This window comes from Tenrec ecaudatus, chromosome 1 (genome assembly GCF_050624435.1).
Source record: "Tenrec ecaudatus isolate mTenEca1 chromosome 1, mTenEca1.hap1, whole genome shotgun sequence".
NCBI classification, from domain to species: Eukaryota; Metazoa; Chordata; class Mammalia; order Afrosoricida; family Tenrecidae; genus Tenrec; species Tenrec ecaudatus.
This window is the reverse complement of record NC_134530.1, coordinates 213,338,381-213,360,778: the sequence shown is the minus strand read 5'-3', so window position 1 is coordinate 213,360,778 and position 22,398 is coordinate 213,338,381. Positions and strand designations below refer to the sequence as shown.

Genomic DNA, 22,398 nt, shown 5'->3' with positions numbered 1-22,398 from the left:
TTGAACATATATCAGGGAATCACAAGGTCATTTATTTTAATAAGTGGTTTGCGTTAAAGGAATATTTGTACCTTTTGATTCAGTAAGAATTTCTAAATCTTCATGTGTTTACATATTAACATTGAAAATCCCTAGAAAGCAATTCAATTCTGTGTGGCATGATGATAATTGGTTCTATGGCAAAAATTTTTGCTTTATTAATATGTAGAAGTGAGCTATTCAACACAAGGGTGTTTGCTAGTTTGTGATGTTATATCATGTCTAGCAAAACATAATGATTATTATTCTAACTTTTCCTGAATCAAAGGAAACACTGAGGTACTCACCTAAACATTTTGGTGGTTGTGACCACTGTCCATTCACACATGTGATTTTATGGTTGCCCTGAATTATATAGAGGGCTTGGCACTGGTACTGCACTGATGATCCTGGAGCATATTCTTTGTCTGGGAATGAAGTTGTGTCTCCATTTTCAATAGCAGGAGGAGGTCCACATTTTCCTTTAGGATCTAATATATGTATGCACACACACACACATATATATATACATATATATAGATTTATATATATACACACAGAGACACACACAACATAAATGTACTATATGACATAATGAGAAATTAACTCACCTTGCTGATTTACCTGTGGAAAATAAAAATTCAGCATAATGTGTTATATAAAGTTTTCTGTGACTACTGAGAAAAGAATTCTGTCATGGAAGAAACAAATCATATAAATTGAAGGCTACTCTAAAACACATAAAACATTGATAAATATATCTGTTTTGCACTATCAATGTTATCTTCATGAAAAATTAATGACTAAGATGATGAGTGTTTTTCTGTCTAATAAAATATACTGTCTATTGGATCACACATTTAAAAAAATGTGATTTCAAAGAAAACATCAACTCCTTGAACATGTTCAGGGATTAAAACGCATTTTAACTTTACAGAAAACACACTGCTTTTAAGTTGATTTTCAAAATCTTTTATCTTTGGTTCACACAGGGTGGTGTGCTTCTTCATGAGAACTTAGCTGACACTTCCCTTAGATCAGTGGTTCTCAACTCGTGGGTCGTGACCCCTTTGGTAGTCAAACTACCCTTTCACAAGGGTCACCCAATTCATAAAAGTAACAAAATTACAGTTATGAAGTAGGAATAAAAAGAATTTTACAGTTGGGGTTCACCCCAACATGAGGAACTATATTAAAGGGTCGTGGCATTAGAGATGTTGAGAACCACTGTCTTAGACAGTTGCTTGCTTGGGACAAGCTTTTAAGACCCCGCATGCTATTCGTCATGATAACCAAACACCACGCAGCTTCTTCACTACCTTTTGCTGTGGCACCCGTGCATTCAGCGATTTCACTGTGGCTATGAGGATTTGGCAGGGCCAAGCTATAACAACTAAGTTGTCATATATTAGGGCTGTCCTCAGGTGATAGTACCGTATCTATCCTTACAGCTGTTGTTTCTCTAAGTGCCTGGTTTTATTTCTGGTACAGATTTGTCATTTTATTGAATTAAATCCTAAATGATTCACTAAGGTTTAGAGCCATACTAAGCTAGGAATATTATTTTAGTCGATAATGATATTATCTTATTGATCAGAGAAGTTCACACGTGTGTAGTATTTATCAGGCTCAATTGCCTGAGCAGTCAGTTTGTATATCTCCAAGATGTAGGTTACTGGTTGCTAGTTTGTATGGTATGGGAATGGAAGCTAAACTAATACTTTTGTTAAGCCTCAATTGTGGGATTAGAGGTATATTTTAGCCTAAACCTCGTCACAAAGAGGTAGAAAGAACATGAAATAAACATATATATACAGGTCCTAGGTGGCCATCCACTGAGTGCATCAAGTAGATTTTGATCGTACAACCCTGCAGGCCAGGGCATGAGTGCCTGCGTCGGATTCTGAGACTGTAACTCTGTATGGGAAAAGAAAGTCTCATCTTTTTCTCTCTAACAGGATGGTGGTTTCAAAGAGCTAACTGTGTTGTTTTCAGTGCAATGTGCAAGTTACCATGGCACCGAGGATATACACCTCCTGAACCTGAGGACCTCTCCAGAACAGGTTTGCACACTGAGCCCTATTGGCATAAGTCCTGATGAACCATGGGTTGACATGACGGATATCTTTGGAGGGAAAAGCAAAAGTACATTGAGAAGAAAGATTAAAGTTGTGGTCATAAGAGACTCTGAAACTTGCTCATAATAACGGAGTAGTTAAGGCAAATGGAAAAATGATAAAATCAGATGCTTGACAAAAAAATTCAAATGTATCTCAAAAGGACTATGTAAAATATGATAATTTTATAGGTCTGAAAAGACATTGAGTTGGAAAAACAAAAAGGAATAAAATATTCACATTGTATAAACTGAAAGAACTAAATAAAAAGTCAAGCATCAAGTTGCAAATATTTAAAGATTCTGAATAAAATACTGAATCAAATGTGTAGGGAAAAAACACTCAGAAATATTGTACCAAAAATAACTGGTAGATATCCCCCATTTTAAGATGCATAATATGAGCAAGAATTAACAGTACTGAAGTAAGAATTCCAAGCTCTACTGAAAGCATTAGCCAAAAACAACTTTATAAGGATCGATGGCACACACGTTGAAATGTTTCAACACGTTAATGAAACACTGGAAGCACATACTCATTCATGTACGCTAGGAAATTTGGAAGACAGCTACTTGGTCAGCTGTTTGGAAGATTTATATCTGTACCCATTCCAAAGAAGGCGACCAAACAGAATGTTGAAATCATGGAACAATATCATTAATATCACATGGTGGTAAAATTTACTGATGATCATGCAACAAAGGTTGTCAGAAGTAAAAGCCAGATTCCAAAGTAGATGTGGGACAAAGGATAAGCTTGTTGTTGTCAGATGGCTCTTTGCTCAACGCAGCGAATACCAGAAAGATGTTCACTTGTGTTTTCTTGGCTATGCAAAGACATTTAACTTTGTGGATCATAATAAACTATGGATAGCCTGGAGAAGAAGTAGAATACCAAAGCATATCTTTGTCCATTGATCAAGAATGTGAATGGAACTCGGGAACACTGGATGGTTATAAATCAGGAAAGGCCTGCATCTTGATTGTATCGTCTCCCCAAATTTATTCAATCTCTAAGCTCAGCCAAACATGCCAGAGATGAAGAAGAATTTGACATCACATTTAGCGGAAGGCATATTAACAACCTGTGAAATGCAGATGACACACAATCTTGCTGGCTGTAACTGAGCAGTTGAAGTACTTTCAGATAGAGTTCAAGAATTGCTGCCTTCAGTAGGGATTACAGCTCAATATAAAGAAAACAAACTCTCCACAACTGGATTAATAGTAACATCAAGATAAGGGGGAATGACTGAAGTTGTCAAGATCTGCTCTTGGTTGGGTCCACAATTAATGCTCATGGAAGGAGGTGAAAATAGCTCAAATGGGCTGTTTGTATTGTGTGAAATGTTACACAAGCCCGCTTTAAAGTGTTCATAAGCAAAAGTGTTTCTTTGAGGACTAAGATGCTCCTTGCTCAAGCCACGGAGTTTCCAACTGTCTTGTATAAGCAAGTGGTTTGGTTTTAAGAGTTTTCATATCCATATAAAAGTTGGACTTTGAATAAGAAGAATCAATGCCTTTGCATGATGGTGCTGGAGAAGAATATTGAAAGTGGCCTGGAGGCCAAAAGGGCAAGCAGGTCTGTTTTGGGGAAGTGCGGCCAGAATTTTCCTTGAAGCCTAGGATGGCAAGACTTCCTCTCGCATATTTTGCATAGCCTGGGGCAGCTATCCAAAGCTCTTGTGAAATGCAATGAGGAGAGACTAGATCCTTGACAAGGACATCATGCTCGGTAAGGAGTCAGCAAAAAGAAAACCTTCAAGAAGGTTGATTGAAGCAGTGCCTGTAATAATGGAGTCCACAATAACAGCAAACATGAGAATCGTGCAGGACAGGGCAGTGTATTGTTCTATTGCACACAGAGTCACTCTGCACAGCAACATTCAACCTTTCCCAAGAATAACTTAACGTCCTGGACAGAGTATATGAAAGCAAAGGACCCTCTGGAATACAGAGATGTGTTGATTTTGAGATTCAAATCATAATATAAAACCAAAGAAACCCCACTGACATCAATTGTATTCTGACTCATAAAGACTTCAAATTCGGGGCCTGGGGCTGTACATCTTTACAGAAGCAGATAGCCCCAGTTTTCTCTGACTCACTCTTGGATATGAACCATTTAACTGGAGTCTAGAAGCTCAACGCTTACCTGACAGCACCCCCAAAGGACCACATGGCAGTGAGTTCTTTGGCTTTTCTTTGTATCTCCAGTTTAGAGAATATTGAAATGTTGAATTGAGGTCCTGTTCATACTAAATATTTTTGATGCAAACATTCCTTCTTTAACCAAAGTCTCTGGGAAGGAGCACTCTTGAAATAGAAACTTGGTCATGGCTCAAGCCCACTAAGTGTTCCATCAAAGGACAATGACACCGTTGATGTGTGCACACATTTATAGTCCCGGAAATTTGACAGGGGTTCCTATGACTTGAAGACAATTTAATGGCAGTGGGCTTGGTGAAGCATGAATTAATTGGTCCAAACCTAGAAGATCGCCATAGGAAGTTAAAACACATTTCCTTTTCTTCTCCCACGATTATCAGACCCCCCAAAGAATTTACACATCCAATCTCAAGTGGGGTAACAAGGCACCAATCCTTTTTCATTGGTGTCAGTAACACCAGGTGGGTAGCCTAGGTACTACCGCATTGTAGCTGTATAGGTCTTTTAAAATATCAGATTTAAATAATATTCATTTTGGGGGGAAATATAGTATCCAAAATCCTGGATACATTTGAAAATCATTCCTAGTATCAAGATTTGGGAAAATCTCAAAAGTGAAAACACAACCAACAGATCACCAATACTCAGATGACACAGACGTTGAAATTAGTTGACAACTTTTAAAATTTAAGGGGGAAGATGAACCTAAAAAATTAGAGCATGGTTAAATTTTAATTCATTGAAATTCATAAAATTGATACAAGGTCACAGGCCAGCAAATCTAACAGCTGATGATAAAATAATGTGTATTTTCTAATAAAAATTTAATATAAACAAATAAAGATATCAGAGCTTTAGGTTCTGTGGGAAGAAAAAAGATTTGGAGTTCCATAAAAAGGGGAGTGTGATGTTGAAAAAACGAATATAAATGTGATAGATACGATTTTTCCAATTAGCCCTAAAGCAAACAATTATATACTAGCTCAATGAACTACAGTCATATGAAACCCAGACAAATTTACATAACGCTCTCATAGAAAAGTAATGAAAAATAAAGGAAGAGAAAGAAACCTTGGAAGCAGCTAGAAAGAAAGGATGCAGAAGACTATCTGTTCCGTAAAAGATTTACAGTCTTTGCAAACCCTCTATAAGGTTGCAGTGAGTCAGAATGAAGTGACTGGCAGTGGGGAATGAGACACAAGGATTCAAATGAAAGTGGACTTGTCATCTGCAATCCATGGAGATCAGAGTGCAGTGAACAAACATTTTTCAAATTCAGAAAAAATAAATAAATGTCGACCACAAATGAGTATACAACGAACACCATCCTCCAGACCAGTGGAGGGGCACAGCCATTCTCAGAGGCCAAGTAAAGGAACTTGTCTCCAGCAAACCCATATTCTGTAAATAGTAAAATTAATTTCACAACATAACCCAGAGAGAATTGAAAATGAAAGAAAGGTAGAAAACAATGGGGGAATTAAAAACCATACGGGTAATTATGGTAGACAAATATTTAAGAAATAATATATTTTACCCTTGCACTTAGGTGGTTCCGTCCAGGTTCCATTCATGCACATCACTTCTACCTCTCCATAGAGTTTATAATGTTTGTCACATTCATAACGCACTTTCTCTTCCGGTGGATACTTCATCATCGGTTTTGAGATCATCTTACCATTTTCAACATTGGGAGGATGCCCACAGGAAACATCTAGTAAGAGAGAGAGAGAGAGAGAGAGAGAGAGAGAGAAGACTGTCCATTTTCAGTAGGAAATCAATAAACAAGATTCCAAATATATTTCAAAAGAAGTTTAAAATCAGTAGACAATTTATAATGATGTTTGCTAATGTTACAAAATGTACATGGAAGATTTAGGAAAATTAAATATAAATGCTGCAACATATAAAGTTTCAAAGCCTTAAATATATTCTCTATTTTTATTATAACACAGTGGTTTTTCTTTCACCTTGTAGCCTGTGAAAATGAGATTGGTCCTGAAAATTTATAGAATTACTAAAACAAATATTTACTATGAACCCAATATGAATTTAGAAAGTGTCAAATTTGCAAAAATTTAACTATGCAATGTGAGGTATTTATTTTAAATTATTTTGCTTATTATTAATGTTTTAACTCCTTAGAAACTTATTAGAATTAAGCATTTCTTTAAATTATATGTCAAAAGTTAAGAGCACACTTTAAAGTACATCACAGTATAATAAAGACTTTAATTAAGTGAAATAATTCAAATGGGAGGTGCAAAATAATGATGAGGAAAAGATAAAGAAACCGATTCCATTTGGAACCCATGGTTATAAGCTATTATGGCTTCACGTCCACCTGAAACTCTCCAAACAATTATGCACTCAGATCATTACATTGTTAATCGTTTTCAAATATCAAATTCTTTAAAGCAGTGGTTGTCAACCTTCCTAATTACGTGACACTTTAACACAGTTCCTCATGTTGTGGTGACCCTCCACAATAAAATTATTTTTGTTGCTTCTTCATAACTGTAATTTTGCTACAGTTATGAATTGGGTGACACCTGTGAAAGGGTCGTTCGACCTCCAAAAGGATCAAGACCCACAGTTGAGAACCGCTGCTTTAAAGAGTTCCAGGTCAATGCAAAAGCAAGAGTAGGTAAGACTTGATTCCCAAATGAAGTGTACTTGCAGCAGTCTGCAACCCTACCAGTTATTTCATGTGTCTAACATTGCTCTCCCCTCCTATCTGCCAACCACTTGGCTGATGTATTGTTTCTTTGTTTATCCTGAAATAATTTTCAATCGTACCTTTGTGTAGAAACATGTCACGAATTGCTGGCTACATGACAGGGAGTGTATACAAACCTGTATCAAGTAAAGCTCTGGGTCCCTGGACTGTGTTTTGCAGGGACCCTAACTCCTCAACTGCATCTACCCTTTCCTCTCATCTAGGTTTGCCCATGGCAGATCGTGCCCCCTCGAAGCTGTTCGATTTGCAGCATAAGAGCTGCACTGATTTGTCTTACAGTCTATAAGATTTACCAAATTTATATCAGGGTCCCTTATCCAAGTTTTTTTATTTAATAGGTCTAGGGTGGACCCTTAGATCTATTTGTCTTAGCAACTTTCCAGAAAACATTGATGCTGCTACATCAGTGGCCACTCTGTTAGAACCACTGGGCTAAGAGGCTAACTGTTGTCTATGTGTTGCACACCCCTTAAACTATGCCCATTTGTTCAAAGTGCCCAAAAAAGAGGGTTTTATTGTCTAATGTATCATCTTTTAGTAAATTTAAGGTTTAACCAAAGTACCTTTACATGTAGGAGTTCCTATCCATTTACTCTTGATACACTTTATGATATTTGACCCATCTAATTGGAAATTCTTTTCACATTCGTATTCGACTTGTTCTCCTGACTTATATGACTCCTTTACAGTGCTTTTGAGTACAGCATGAGGAAATGTGGGTACTTCAAAGCAATCTGTAACTGAAAGAAATGGAATAAGGAATTCAGCAAATCTTTAAAATCTATAATATTCAATATATATCATCTAAAATAACTAGCATTAGATTATACCATTAATCAATGTACAGTCTTTTTCTTTCAACTTGACAAAATAAATTCTATAGTGTCTTGATGTAATTACATTCCATTGTTGTACATGCATCAAAGCCATAGGTTGGGATGTTCATAGTGGAGACTCCCTGATACGTGTAGACACAATGATTGGGGGTCATTTTTCTTTTTACATTCAAATTTATTCTTGCCCTGTTGTAGTCACTTGTATCCTGTATTCATGTCTATGTTTTTCCTTTCTGCTTCTGTTAAAATGTAACTTATGGGAAATTAAAATAGTTTAGGAAATTGTATGTTTATAAGGAGATCATGGAAAAGCTGACAGCAGAGTGGGGAATGATTAGATAGACGAGGACGGGTCCCTTGCACATCAGAAGCAGAGTTAAGAAGTCTAAAAATAAAGACTTGGTTTCCAGAGAGCATAGAGAGGATGATTTTAAAAGGTCATAATTTGTCTCATGTTGCCAAGCGTTTCTTATTCCTAAGGTTAAAATTGTCCACCAGAATACAGAACAATTTCCCACAGGCAAATTGCTACATTCTAAAATTACTGCATATGTGCTTAGATGTACCACCTCTGCTTTGAATAAAATATATTTTTTCATTCATGGAAGAAAATTAAATTTATACTTTTGCAATCTGGTGGGGTAGGCCAGTTTCCTCCAAAGCATTTTATAGATTCAGGTCCATTAATCCCAAAGCCATCAGAACAGATGTAGGTAACTTCTTCCCCATGTTGGTAGCTGTCTAACTCAGGAGACAGAGAACTGTGAGGTCTCCCCGGTGGAGGACCACAAGGCAGTCCTGAAATAGCAAGAAAGGATGCATTCATTTTTCACTTCTGAAATTTAATTTTGTATATCATGTGTTCTATTTAATCATTTTATGTGTTTGAAAAGATATTAAAACACAGGAGTTAACTATTACATCATGAAGTACATAAAGAAAAAATAAATTAAAACACAGGAGTTAACTATTACATTATGAAGTACATACACACCACTCTGTGGTCTTTCAGAACAGGCCTAAAAGCTTGAGCTGGAATATTGGTGCACTTATGCACAATATAGTTAATGCTTCTCTGCCAGACATGAATGATTAAAGGAAATAAAGGAAACATGAACGATCTTTCAAAATAGACCATTAGGTTACAATAAATCAGAAGGAACATTGGAGGGAAAACATTTTTTTTTAAGAGAAACCACTGGTTGACAAATCAAACTCTAAAACTTCTCTAGACAAAGTGGCTGGAGTACACGAAGTTACATGTTTCAAGAAAAAATAAATGCCAGGGTTTAAAGTGATTCTATATTGAGATTAAATATGTTTATCTTGCATATGCAATAGGTCCTTTCCTAGTAAGGTATATGAAGAATTGTATTAATAAGTCTAAATTAAATTCCTTATGCCTTTGATCAGGATTGATTATTTATGATAAATTACTCCCAAAGCAGAATTTGACTTGTCCTGTGCCCTCACCTACACACTGCGGTGGAGAACTCCATTTTCCCATGTGGCATGTGATTCCCTTTTCTTCAGAGAGCTTGAAACCTTCTTCACAGCTATAACTTAACGTCGTGCCATGTGAGTACCTGGATTCAGGGGTTTCTGTCCTTTCTTCTGAAGAGCTAGATGAGTTAATTTTTCCATGTTCAATAGGAGAAGGTGGATTACATGGGGTTTTTTCTATATGAATAACAGAGATCAAAACAATAGAGTACAAATATAAAGTCTAAAATGAAGAATCAAATAAAATCTTTTTGAAATTTTAAGATAATTTATATTATGATTATTATTTTAAAAACTAAGAAATATCTGGACCTTGTGACATTCTAAATCATCACTATGTCTATGCTACTCTCATCTCATTAAATGTCCTTCTTTACTGGCCCTTTTATCAAGCAAAATAAATGATAACAAAAGCATTATGTGATATATTAAAAAACAATAATGTCTTCTTATTGCATTTACATCATATCTAAATGAATTAATGATTATTAATTTTGGCCCATCAGTGTTCTCTGCTTTGTTAAGTAAAGTGCAGTAGACATACAGAAAACTCTTCATGTTCTTCAATTATGCAAAGCACAGTAGACTGTTTATCCCACTTTGAAAGAATCTATGAAAACAAGTTAAGAACTACTAACCAACACAGCGTGGAATAGACTGCCAATTTCCATCTTTGCACACGATTTCATCTCCCTCCAGGATTAAGTAATTTTCTTGACAAGCAATAGATACTGTCTCTCCATTCTGATAATTCACTGTCGTTGTCATAGTTTGAGCATTGGGAATGAGAGGAGGAGGTGGGCATACCTGTGGTTTTTCTTCTAAAAATATTGAAATTGGATTATTTGATTAAAAAGTCATAATTTGAATAGAATGATAATTTTAACACTTAGAATATGAAATATGAGTGTATCATAAATAAGCACACAATAATTTTATGCTCTTTGCTAGTATGTGTATTATTTTGTGGCCTATTAACACTTTGAGATGATCACTTTTGGTTTATATTTGTATCGTTTTGCCTTTAGGTTCTTCCTTTTATCCTTTCTGTGACAGATGATCAGGCAGTCACATGTACAGATTTTGGATGAGTATAATAAAGTGTTCTGGAATTCCTTTTTCTTGGATGCTGTCCATACTCTGTTTACTTCACAAACAATGACTACCTTCCCATGGCCAATGGGACTCAAGCAACATCTTTCTGGGTTTTCTCTGTTTCCATGCAACACCCACCGGATATCAGAAAAGATACCCCTTATCCAGATTGTTTTCTGAATCTGGCTTGCAGCTCCGACAGCTCCCTATCAGCCTATCACTACAACAATGTTGAATGCTCGTCATCAACATTTTATCTCCATGTGATATTTTTAAACACTGTCTGCATTCTGTGGGGTCGCCTTTCTTAGGAGTGGCCATAAACATGGGTCTCTTCCAGTCCACTGCTCAAGTAGCTGCTTTCCACACAGTTGAGCTTAACAACCCAATGCCCAAGTGTTGCATCTGTTTCTTTAAGCAGTGAATTTGGTATTTAGTCAATTATGGGATTCTTGTTTTTTTTCTTAAGGAATCAAGTAATGATAACATGCAGTGAAGGCATGGGTTTGTCTGCATTCTCTTCTCAAAGCTTAATAGTTCCATCTTTTGTTTCTAAACCATCATCTAATATTGCTCTCTGATCAGAGTGGCCGGTAGGGATTGGTCTCTTTCAATATTAAAAAGCAGTTGTCTTAAAAATATGTGTAGAAAATACTTTGAAATGAAAAGCAATTGAGTATACTTGTTCTGGTTTGTTCTGTACTCTTTATTGTGCGTATCTTCTGGTGTAGTAGTTATGCACTGGGCTGCTAACTGCAAAGCCTGCAGTTCAAAACCAGCACCCACTGCGTGGGAGCCTGATGCGGCTTTACTCCATGGCAGAGTTGGTCTCCTGAAATCATGTTATTTGTTTTCCTCTTTTTCGGTATATGATACCCAGGATTGGAAATCCTATAAGGTCATCAAGTAGAAAAAGGTTTTATGGAGTTGTGGGGAGGGGGAAACAAAGGTGGGGGTGTGATGTGAAAGGGAGATGATGTTGAGGTTTTGAGGAAAAACAAGAATGTTTGGATACTTATTGTGGTAGCAATTGTGAAATTTTCCCTGACATGATTGAACTATGAAATAATATGATATATGTATTAACTCCCAATTATAAATAAAATTTTAAAATATGCAGCTTCACAATTTACTGTGAAGCTACGGTGATCAGTATAATTTGTGCATAAGAAGATATGAGGAAATAAGTTAACTGAAATAAGTCCAGAATTAAACCATTACTATTTTATTCAATTTATTTTCTTTTCAAAATTTTTCCCACAACTGACTAATCATACAAAAAAGAACATCCATCTCTACTTAGCAATTTCCTTAAAGAGTAGTACAAGACAGTATGCATAAATGCAAATGCCAAAACTGTAAAAATTCTTCGCCAAAATACAGGGTAACTTGTGCACTTGACTGCATATAAATATTGTTTCCTTAAAACAAACAAGCATAAACAGTTGAACTTTAGATAGAAGGTTTGCATTAGGATTGGTGTGAAACCACTATCTGTATATGCCGGATACCACACAAAAATGAATTTTTTTCCCAAAGCTTTGAATTCAAATTTTTTACAAACCAAGTTTATTACCTTCAAAGTACTCTCCATTAAACTTAATAATCCTAACCAACTGAGCTCTTTTCCCTTTTTGAAGAGGCCCCCCTTGTATGTGAGACTTAGAAATCCAGGAAAAAGTGTTGCGGACAGAGGGACAAGGGTTCCTGAATCTGGAGAAGAGAATCACAGATAAGCAAGGGGGTAAGATGGACTAATGCTTCCGTGCCGTTGGTGAAACACAGGAGCCTCAGGAGTACAACAGCAATGAGCGAACTTAGTGACCAGGTAGTAATGTAAAGCTTCCAGTTCTGTTGCATTTGTTTCATAGTCAACGAATGAACACCATGTGGTTATTACTTAGAAACGGGCTCTGATTAGTTTCTCAATTATCCTGCAAATTGAAACTCATTTGTTACAATATATGAATCAATAACTACTTTCATGTTATAAAGGTTGCAATTGCGTAAGTTAAGAGGAAAGAAAATCCACTTTTTAAAACATGATACCCAAGACCTTACCTGCACAAGTTACCTTGGGATCCCACACTCCATTTATGCATACTGATTTTTTGGATTTGCCTTTACATCTGTAACTTAAGGTTTCATTATGACTGAAGTCAGCCTGACTTGATGGGGTGTATTCCAATTTACGTTGGCGTGGGATGCTACACTTCTGGAGTTGTTCTGTTTCTGTAGAAACAAAATTTTTCCATGAAAAAACTGATTAAGAGGAAATAAGCAAGTATTATGTACTACAGCTATAGAAAAGTAAATGATCCATTCAGTCAAGCTAGTTATTCCTCATCATACTACATGAAGTGAGTTTTTATATATAAATGTAGTTCCTCATCCATCTTTAGAAATGTCTGAGCAAATATTTATCATCATTACATGTTTCAGCTAGGGAATTGTAAGGGACTGAAAAGTTCACTTTTTTGGACAGTGTATATATTGAACAATGCTGACATAAACTTTATTGTCCCGGTTCTTTTATCCATGTCTTTGTCGTTCCTAGGTATCCGAGTGCCTCAGTGGCTGAGCATGGGGCTGTGATCCTTGGGGTCGGCAGTTACAGACAAGCAGCCTGGCAGTAGGAGAAGGAGGGGCCTTTCTATAGTTCTACCCTCTCCTATGGGGTGGAGGTAAAATGCCATCAACTTGTTTACAGTGAGTTTTTTCCTGTTTTTTTTTTCTTTTTTGTAGTTCCCACCAAATGAGCAGGTGGAACCATGCAGCTATGGGGTGTGAAGCACTAACAGAGGGAATTAGTGAGTGTAAGACTGAGGAATCTTAGAAGCAGAAGGATAGCATTTCCAGAGCCTCAATGAAGGAGTTACAGAGCAGTACCTTTGCAATCACTGCCTAATGGGGTAGAGGCCACAGAGGTCATGTTAAGAACAGAGTGACCACAGTAGAGGAGTAAAGTGCCATTGAGACCATGGGTCGGGGGGACAGAGCAGTGGGAGGCAGGCTTCCTGGCCTGCCCAGGTCTATGCTTTATGGAAACTGGCCTTGTTCTGGTGGGGAGTTGGAATCGCCTTATCCACTGTATGACAAAAGGAGGTCACATGTAGCCCACACACTGATTTAGCAACTCGCCTGCAAGCTGATGCAGTCTCACTGCAATGTGAACAGAGAGGCACATATTTTTTCATAGTTTTCAAAATGCATTACCTTATTTTTCAATTACAAGCTTATATCATCAAAAAATGATTCCTAGGATGAAAGAAGTAGGCAGTTTAAAAGAAAATCTTTTCAGAAATGTAGAATATTGAAAAGTTAAGATGTACAGAATTTGAATATTTGAACAACTATTTTCGAGATGACTAGGAAAACAGAGATAGGCAAGTGGACTAAGAAATCACTAAGTGATGTAATAAAATATTAGGATTTGAGGGAGTTCTTCTATATTGTAGACAATTGTGTAATCCAATTGTAATTTAATGCCATTTTAATTCATCTTTCCCACCCAAATGTTTAATATATATACCTGTAGGTGTAGATATAGCTTTATATTTTAATAATTCTATGATTATGGCACTCTTTTTTGCATTTGATAAGATACCAATGTTAGTATTTGATAGCATATGTTATTAACGGTTAGAAAAAGCAGAGTTAGTAGAGACTAACCAGTAAAAAGAAAAGTTAAAAACTGGGCACAGACAGGTGGTGGTTTTGTAGTGCAACAAATGTGGGCCCAGCAGAGAAGACAAAGACGATGCTGGATCAGGAAGAATGGGCGGTGGCTTTAGTCGGAAAGTGTTTAGTAAAAATGTAACCATGAATCAGCCATGAAAAGAGCCTGATGGAAAATATATTAGGGACTTCAGTGAATGTCCACCCAGTCTGTGAAAGGAATGACCCATCACATGGTCGGAAGAGTTAGTACTGGAGACCCCCTTAGTACAAGGCGCTCTTGAGGGGGAGAAACTTCAGAGGTATCTGCAGTTAAGAGGAGCTCTTATAATTGATATGTGATTCTTAATAAACAAATCTGGAGGAGTGAAGATTCCAGACAGGAAAGAGGGTTCAAAGTCGACGCTGAGCAGGGACAACTGGTAGAGGAGGACTACAAAGGAGCCTTGGTGGCACAGCAGCTAAGCGCTGGGCTGCTAATGAAAGGGTTTTCCTCAAACCCGCAGCTGCTAGCCACTCCACGCAGAGAGAGGCAGTAACCTGGTTCTGCAAAGACGATCACCTCAGTGCCGTTTCCTCTCAAAGCAATCCACGCTTGGTGTTGTGTTTTTCTGGATGCTATGACAGCTGAAGGCCATTACACTAAGTGAACCTGTGTTGAGAAACATGCAGGACAGGACGGTAGCTCTGCGCTCAGAGGGAGTCGTCATTGAAGCTAAGTTTCAGTGTAGGTTGGAATGAAAAGCTGACCATTCTCATGCCTGATAGATACTATCTTGGGTGACTCTCCATGTGAATGGAGGCAAAATCATCTATGGACAAATCAAAGAGGACACATGAGGAGTTAGATCTGGAAGAACTGGCCCTGGCAGTAGTAAGAAAGCACTTAGAGAAAAGGTAATGTGAGCAATGCAGCAGTGAGCAAAGCAGGTGTGCGTTTCTGCTCGCCTGGAACCTGATCCTCAGCTCTGCATTGGACGGGAATTACCGGTCATTAACTTCTAGAAATCTGAGGATGACATAACCGTATGTATCTAGAAAACTCTGAATGGAAGAATCAAGTAAAGTTTTTATAAAACCCCGTTAATGGAAATATGAATCAGGGCCCTCATCCCCCCAGTGGTCTTGGCAGGTCAGGATGAATGACTTGCACAAAGAAACTCAGGGGGCACTTTGCTTCCTGGCATGCGTCCTCACTGAGTCATGCGTCTGCAGTCGTATTGTGACTGAGCGGGCCTGTGGCCGCCCACACTGCTGCGCATTCCCTGCCTTCTGCTGCTTTTGAAAGAGACTGAGAAATGCACGCTGTCAGACCTGTGAGAGAGGCAAGAGGAGTAAAATGGGTATTTTCTCAACTTGAGGTTTATTTTCCAGCAACTGATGGAATGAGATCAATGATAACAATACTGACAGTTATGCAAAATACTTCCATCTTAATTATTCCTTTGGCTGTTATTTTATATCATATGCCAGTTTATATGTAATTCTAGTTTCATGCTTAGAAAAAATTACCAAATTGTGCGGTATAAGAATAGTAACATATTGTTGCAAGTTTATATATTTTGCCCGGGAGATATGTCCTGTAGATTGTGATATAAGGATGAAATACTTTGATTTTTATAACATAAGACCTAGTATTTTTCAGCTGAGTCTGCCCATATAGGTTTACAGTAACTCTTTTAAACAATAATAAATAACAATTTGAAAAATATGTTCTTACCAATGCACTGAGGAAGCTGAGTCCACTTTCCACTGACACATGTGATTGCCTCATCTCCAATCATTGTAAATGATTCTGAGCAGTTGAATTTCACTGAATATCCATGGTGATAGGGAGGGACAGAGGGCAAGTCATAGCCATGCTCAAGTGTCGGTATGTTTTCACATGTGCGCTGCTCCTCTATAAAATGTGGCAAAATAACTTTAATTTAAAGCAGTATTTGTCTTATATGAATATCTATATAAACTTGGATATTCACATTTATAAGTTCATGTAGTATGTACATTACCAACACAAATAGGCAGAGTTGTCCAATCTCCGTCAACACATTGAATTTTCTTAGACCCCTTCATCGAGGATCGAGATGTGCAACCATATTCCACCACTTCACCATGCTCATATTCTTCTTTCTCTCTCTCCTTAACTTCCCCGTTGGGGAGGGGAGGCGGAGGGCCACAAGATTTTACTTCTCCTACAGTACAGATATTGTTGAAACAATGTTGAAATAGCTCATGTTACGATAAAAAGTTAAGCAAAGTGGAGAATATTTGCTTTACTACTTAGCTTACTGCTACATTCTCAGACAATGAAAAGGAAGAGTCTTTACCCCAACAGTATTTATTAATTGTTTCTTCTAAGGAAAGAAAAGTCCAGGTGGTTCAGAGGCTTAGTTCTGAGAACTTAAAGAAATGTCAGCAATTCTAACCCTCCGCTGCTCTGACATAGAATGACAGGCAATCTGCCTCCATACAGATCACAGCCTTAGAAAGCCTAAAGAAGAGTTCCCCTCTGCCTTGCAGGGCTGCTATGCGTCCGCAGCATCTGCTGGTGCTCAGCATTGCCATTGGGCTGAATGCCACTCATTGTGCCAGAAGTAGGAGGTTTTGTTGTTGCTGTTGTTTGCTTTTTTATACTGAAGTAGTTGGATATCGGTACAGTTAAGGCTTTAAATTAAATTATTATGAGCAATAAGCTGGATAGTTAGAGATGTGTACATATCAGCAAATACAGTTATATAAATTAGTCATATGCATACTGCATGGGAACTCTTTTTAATTTTTTTTTTAAATACAGTCATTTTTCAACCATTTGTAGATAACATGTTTTCTCTTTGATTAAGCTACGCGTGTGACTGGATGAACTTTAAGCTCTCTGAGTGTTGTTTATGCAGGAGTAATGGAAATGTAATTAACGACCATCAGTAGAATTCTTTCAGCATCACTGGCAGTCGAGCAGCACAGGTAAAGGAAAAGAGCCAAATAACCCCCCTCTCAGCTTCCGTAAACGCATCTCTGGGCACGCCAGCACACACTTCAAGGAACAACTGCACAGGGATCTCTCTGAGCTGTTTCCCACCCAACTCACAGCCTTCTGCTGTACAGTATCTCTGGTTAAGCTGCTAGATTAGGGATTATTTCAAAGGACACAAAATACCAAAAACAGAAAAGAGGTGATAACATCCAAATTTTAATCATTTTTGTATCAATGATAAGATAGTCACCTTTACATGTTGGTGGTTGAGGGGACCATCCAAAGTGATAACACTGAATAGAATCTGGTCCAATTATTCTGAATTTCTGTCTGCAGGTGAACTTCAGGACATCTCCAAATTTATACTTGTCTTTCTTAGGTGACGCTTCTAAGGATCGTGGTATATTAGGAACAATGCATTCTCTTTCTAAAAAATACAATGAGATATATTAATGAGGCCATACGATATTCCATTACCAATTAAGCTTCATTTATGTCATGAATTAATGAAACACTGCATGTAAACAGATGCAGAGGAGCATTATATAAACTCCTTTCTTTGAAAAAAAAAATCACTTCACTTTTGGAAACCCTAAAAATTAACATTGAACTCAGTGAGATAGTATGGTATTGAACAGAAATATATGTGTCCTGAAAATATAGATGTAAAGGCAAACTGCTCGGTTAGATCTCCTTTTATAACTAGCATTTAAAATAGTTAAAGTTTTTTTTAGTCTTAAACAATAGAATTACTTTCTCAAATTAAGGAAGGAATGTTAGTTTTGAATTGAACATTTAATATAAATTTGTAATTTTGTATAACCTAATTAAACCATTTCTGCCAAATCAATTCTGACAGATAGCAACTCCATAAACACAGTAGATTTTCCCCCTTGGATTTCATTAATCCGCCCCTGCCTCTTACTATCTTACTACTGCGAAACAGCTGGTGGTGTTTGAAGAGCTATCTCTAGTTCATGCCCAAGTTCTTAATCACTGCACGACTGGAGCTCCTTTTGATCTGACTGGAAATCATGTGCATGCAAGTAAGAGATGTTTAAGGTATATTTTCTGGCAAGGAACACTAAAAATCCAAATATATACATATCTACAAATTAAGAAAAAATACTCATCAATTAACATTTACACTACAATTTATGATAACATCTTCTGGAAAGTGATTTTAAGAATACTTTGAATGGTCCTAAGCTGTATAATACATAAGTGTTTTTGTCCCAAATTCAAAATACATCCAAGATGATAGTTATATATATATATATATATATATATATATCAATTTTAAATGCTAAATATACATTTTAACAATGTTGTAAAACATATTTTGAGTTTGGAGAGCAGAAGGAATACGCACAGGGCAAAATCCGGACTAGAAGGTGGATGTGGGCAGCTTTTCCTGCTCCATCCACATAAGACAGCCCTTCTTGCCCTTGAGAGTGTACAGGTGCATTGTCGTGAAGGAGCCGAATGCCCAGCAATGCAGTCTGTAATGGCCTCAAACATCTCCCCGTAAATCCTCATGATTGTCCTATGTCCTGGGACACATCACTCAGTGCACACTGCCAACTCCCCAGAACACATGTCTTTACCTTCAGCGCAGACATCTCTGTATTGAAAGCCAAGAGGTCCTCTCCAAAGCTATTGGTTTGATTAGACTTGTTAAGGAGTGATCCTAACGACCTTCAGAGAAGTGTATGCCTGAGAGAGCTTGCTAGCAACCATCCGCTGATCACAGAGATGTGTCCAAACATAACCCATTTGAACTAAACCTGTATCTGTATGACCTGTAACCTAGTAACACTAATTTATGATTTCTTCTTACATAACCAAATTTCTGGTTTATAGACCAACACTTGATGGTCATAGGTAGTTCAATCATAATGTATCTAAGATAAAAGTTTTGGCATTGCTCCCAAACTTGGCCTGTCCTGGCAATGCCTTTTTAATAAATGGCTGCAATACACTGCATTGGTTTAAAAAAATAGTTGTTCTCAATCTGATCATCTAAATAACACAAAGTGATGGACTGGGACAAAATTTTACCAATGAAGTCACTTATTCCATTAAGTGACTTGTGCTCTACCAAGTGGGCTTGGTCAGCTCATGGTCCATTGGAAAGACCATGCCTTGAAATGAATGAGTTTATTATATAAAGACCAGTCCAAGGGATCTCAGTACAACCTAAAAGAGTCTCAAGTGGAGCACGCTCTTTGGACATGGAGTTCCTGAGCAGACAACACCCCCTACACCAAGAAACAAGTTGTAACCCGAAAGAAAATGTCCAAGGTTTATAAAGAGTAGCCAACACAGCAAAACCGAGCAGCAGAGAAAGAACAGAAGCATTTTGAGCAGCAGAACTGTGAGCGCTGCCATGACCTTGCCAGCCTAGGCACAGAGAACTGAGTGCTATCAGTTATGATTATTTCTGAAAGAGGAGGGTTCCATCCAGGCATGGAGTTGAAAGAAGTAGAATTCTTTACATGCAGGACAGGGGCCTGCATGTGCCCCTGGCTAGAGCGCCCTAAGCCTCCTCCAAGTGGGTCCTCGGCAGCCTGGAGGGAGCCAGTGGAGAGGCAGCAAGAGTGACAAGGACAGACCCACAGGAGAACCTGGGCAGAGGGTTCCCTGAGGACAAGGGAGGCCCAGGGCACAGCAGAAGACTTGGGAAACATGCGGGCTCCCAGCAGAAGCAGAAGTGCAGCCAGAGGTAACAGGAGCATGTGCACAGTACCTGACTTTGACCACAATAGGCCTGCCCAGCAATGCACGAATAGACGTTGGTAATTGGAGGAAAGCCAACAATTCCCCTTCAGAGTCTGTTCGTATTGCTTGCTATTTGCTTGCTCTAAATAATAATAATGATTTTCACTTTGCCAACACTGTGTCAGTATCTCATGTGCCCAACTCATTGACACATGAGGGCAGCACCCATGGTAATTGCATGCACCTCATTCTTAGCCATTTTATCGCGGCCAATAGTAAGACCTGCAGCCTTTCTGCATGTGCAAGAAGACTGACAAGCAGGCATAAATGGCTGCCATTTACCAACGTGTCTCTGAAAACCAAAACAGAATGTGTGAGACGCTTGATCCAACACACAGTCACTCTGTGTTTCCTTTCCACTGCCCGATATGTCCAAATCCCACTCTCAGCTCCGCATATCTTAGTTCCTCATCTTACTTGAGTCCCACCATCTCTCAGTATAAGGGGCTCCTTGCTGCCTGTCACGACTACCACACACAGACAAAGAAAACAAACCCTTCCAAATGCAAGTCTATTTGCATCACTGTCTTTTTTAAACCCCTTCTCTGTCTTTTCATCAGTAATGAAATAGTCCAATGTTCTATGTCCTGAAATGTTATGGATCATCTTGCTTTTGACTCCTCTCCCGATTTAGCTAATAAAATCCTACACACCTGGAGCAGATTCCTCTCATGCTCAGATTTTTAATTTTATTTTTATGTTAGAGCATTGTCCAAACTATTTCCTTGGCTTAGAAAAATGTATAGCTATTCATTTTAAAGAAGAAAGCAAAAAGCAAGCACTCAAATAAATCATTGAAGGGATTATGATTAACCAGAATTTGATAATGAGTGTCAGCTTCAAATAATTTGCAATGTGGAAGTAGGATTTGTTAAAAATACATTTCAATGAGAAAGATCTAATTTCTGCTGCCTGTAGAAAACATTTATTATGTACTCTTTTAAACACAGAGTACTATTTTTGGTCTTAAAACACTATTTCTTCCCAGTTTACATAAAAGCAGAAGGAGACATTTTGATTTAAATGATCATTCCTGAACAATGTTCCTTGATCCTTAAAATTCCCCCCTCAATAGAAACGCATACAGATAGATTATATTATCTGAATATAATGAAGAGAGACAAAAAAAACCTAACAGGTACAGAACTCACCATAGCAGTTGGGTGTGTGCGACCAGCCATGCTCACCACATACTATAGAGCCTGTGGTGCTTCCAGCTGTGTTTTCATAGCCATCGCTGCATTCATAGTCTAGCTGGTCATGAAGTTTGAACCACGTGCCATTACGTTTGGGTCTGGCATTCTCAAATACCGGCATATCACAAGATTCTATTGCGTGGTAAAATTGGCGATTTCATTTCACGTTATTTAATGGGCAAAACAACTGAGTAAATATTTTCTCAGAAACAACATATCCTACCTAATTATGTATCTTGTATGGTCCCCTGAGAAAAATAAATAATTGATTGCTTAAAATCATGATTACATTAGAAGTGCATGTTTATGATTTCAGCATTCACTGCTTCACTTAAATCATTTGAAAATAACATTATTATAAGTACCTTTTTCTCAATTCCATTTGTTCTTGTGAGAATGTCCCATGCAGGTAAAATCAAACGTCAATGGAGTTTAATTCTTTTTTACGAAACCATAGTAACATTTTTTAAATTAAAAATATCAATCTTATGATCATTTGAGTTATACATGCTAGAGTAAATTGATAAATGGAATATGAAGATGCCGTATGATATTTTCACTCTCATAAAGGAGTCTTATAATATATATTAATCACAATGTAGGATAAACAAGTTGCTATGAGGTTAACTTTTGTCTTTCCCTTCCCCAAATCCATAATAAAACCACTCCCCAAAAAATTTTAATTAAAAATAATTGCCCACTCATGCAGATATACTTCTGAAACACTGCCAGTCACTGTGCAGGGGCGAGAGGATATATGTCACTTCAATGAGCCCAGTACTCTGACCTGTGGTCACTAAGTCCTTCCCACTCTCCCCACACTCCACAGGCTTCAAAGGCTCTGTAAATCTCTAAGGGAGCAGACAGACTCAGCTTCTCCCCTAGAGAGGTGGGTTGGGTCACAGCTCTTTGGGTTAGCGGTTTTACACTGAGCCAAATCTCCTCCCAGAGTTTCAACTCCATCGTAGAGAACCTTTATAAGTATCTAGCCATTGCAGTAGACACAATTTTGATCATGATGAAACTTAATACTGTAAGAATGCTCCTCCCTTACATTACTCAACAAATAATGAAGATTTTTCAAAAGGGCCATACAGACTTTCGTAGGTTGGCATCCACTTAAATTAATTGCTTGCATTATAAAGGCCACATTATTCTGGGATTCTGTACCATGAATGTTCCCTTTATATTTAAAAACATAATGTCTATGGCTAGGAAAAAGGACTCCTTTATAGAACACTAGTCACCTAAACACAGGCATCAAGGAAACAATTTAATGGAAACCAACCAACCAA

General features: G+C 37.7%; 1 protein-coding gene across 1 annotated transcript in view; it reads right to left on the bottom strand.

The window, feature by feature from the left end:
• The window catches only part of LOC142439425 (complement factor H-like), an 86,165-nt gene that overhangs the window by 641 nt on the left and 63,126 nt on the right, over positions 1-22,398 (bottom strand). The window contains exons 11-21 of the mRNA XM_075541774.1: positions 21,059-21,235; positions 17,377-17,553; positions 16,165-16,347; positions 15,876-16,055; positions 12,539-12,709; positions 10,021-10,203; positions 9,353-9,559; positions 8,504-8,677; positions 7,607-7,783; positions 5,841-6,017; positions 327-509 (exon numbers count right to left, since the gene is read on the bottom strand). Of these exons, the coding sequence (XP_075397889.1) occupies positions 327-509; positions 5,841-6,017; positions 7,607-7,783; positions 8,504-8,677; positions 9,353-9,559; positions 10,021-10,203; positions 12,539-12,709; positions 15,876-16,055; positions 16,165-16,347; positions 17,377-17,553; positions 21,059-21,235 (1,989 nt within the window). The remainder of the gene's footprint in view (positions 1-326; positions 510-5,840; positions 6,018-7,606; positions 7,784-8,503; positions 8,678-9,352; positions 9,560-10,020; positions 10,204-12,538; positions 12,710-15,875; positions 16,056-16,164; positions 16,348-17,376; positions 17,554-21,058; positions 21,236-22,398) is intronic.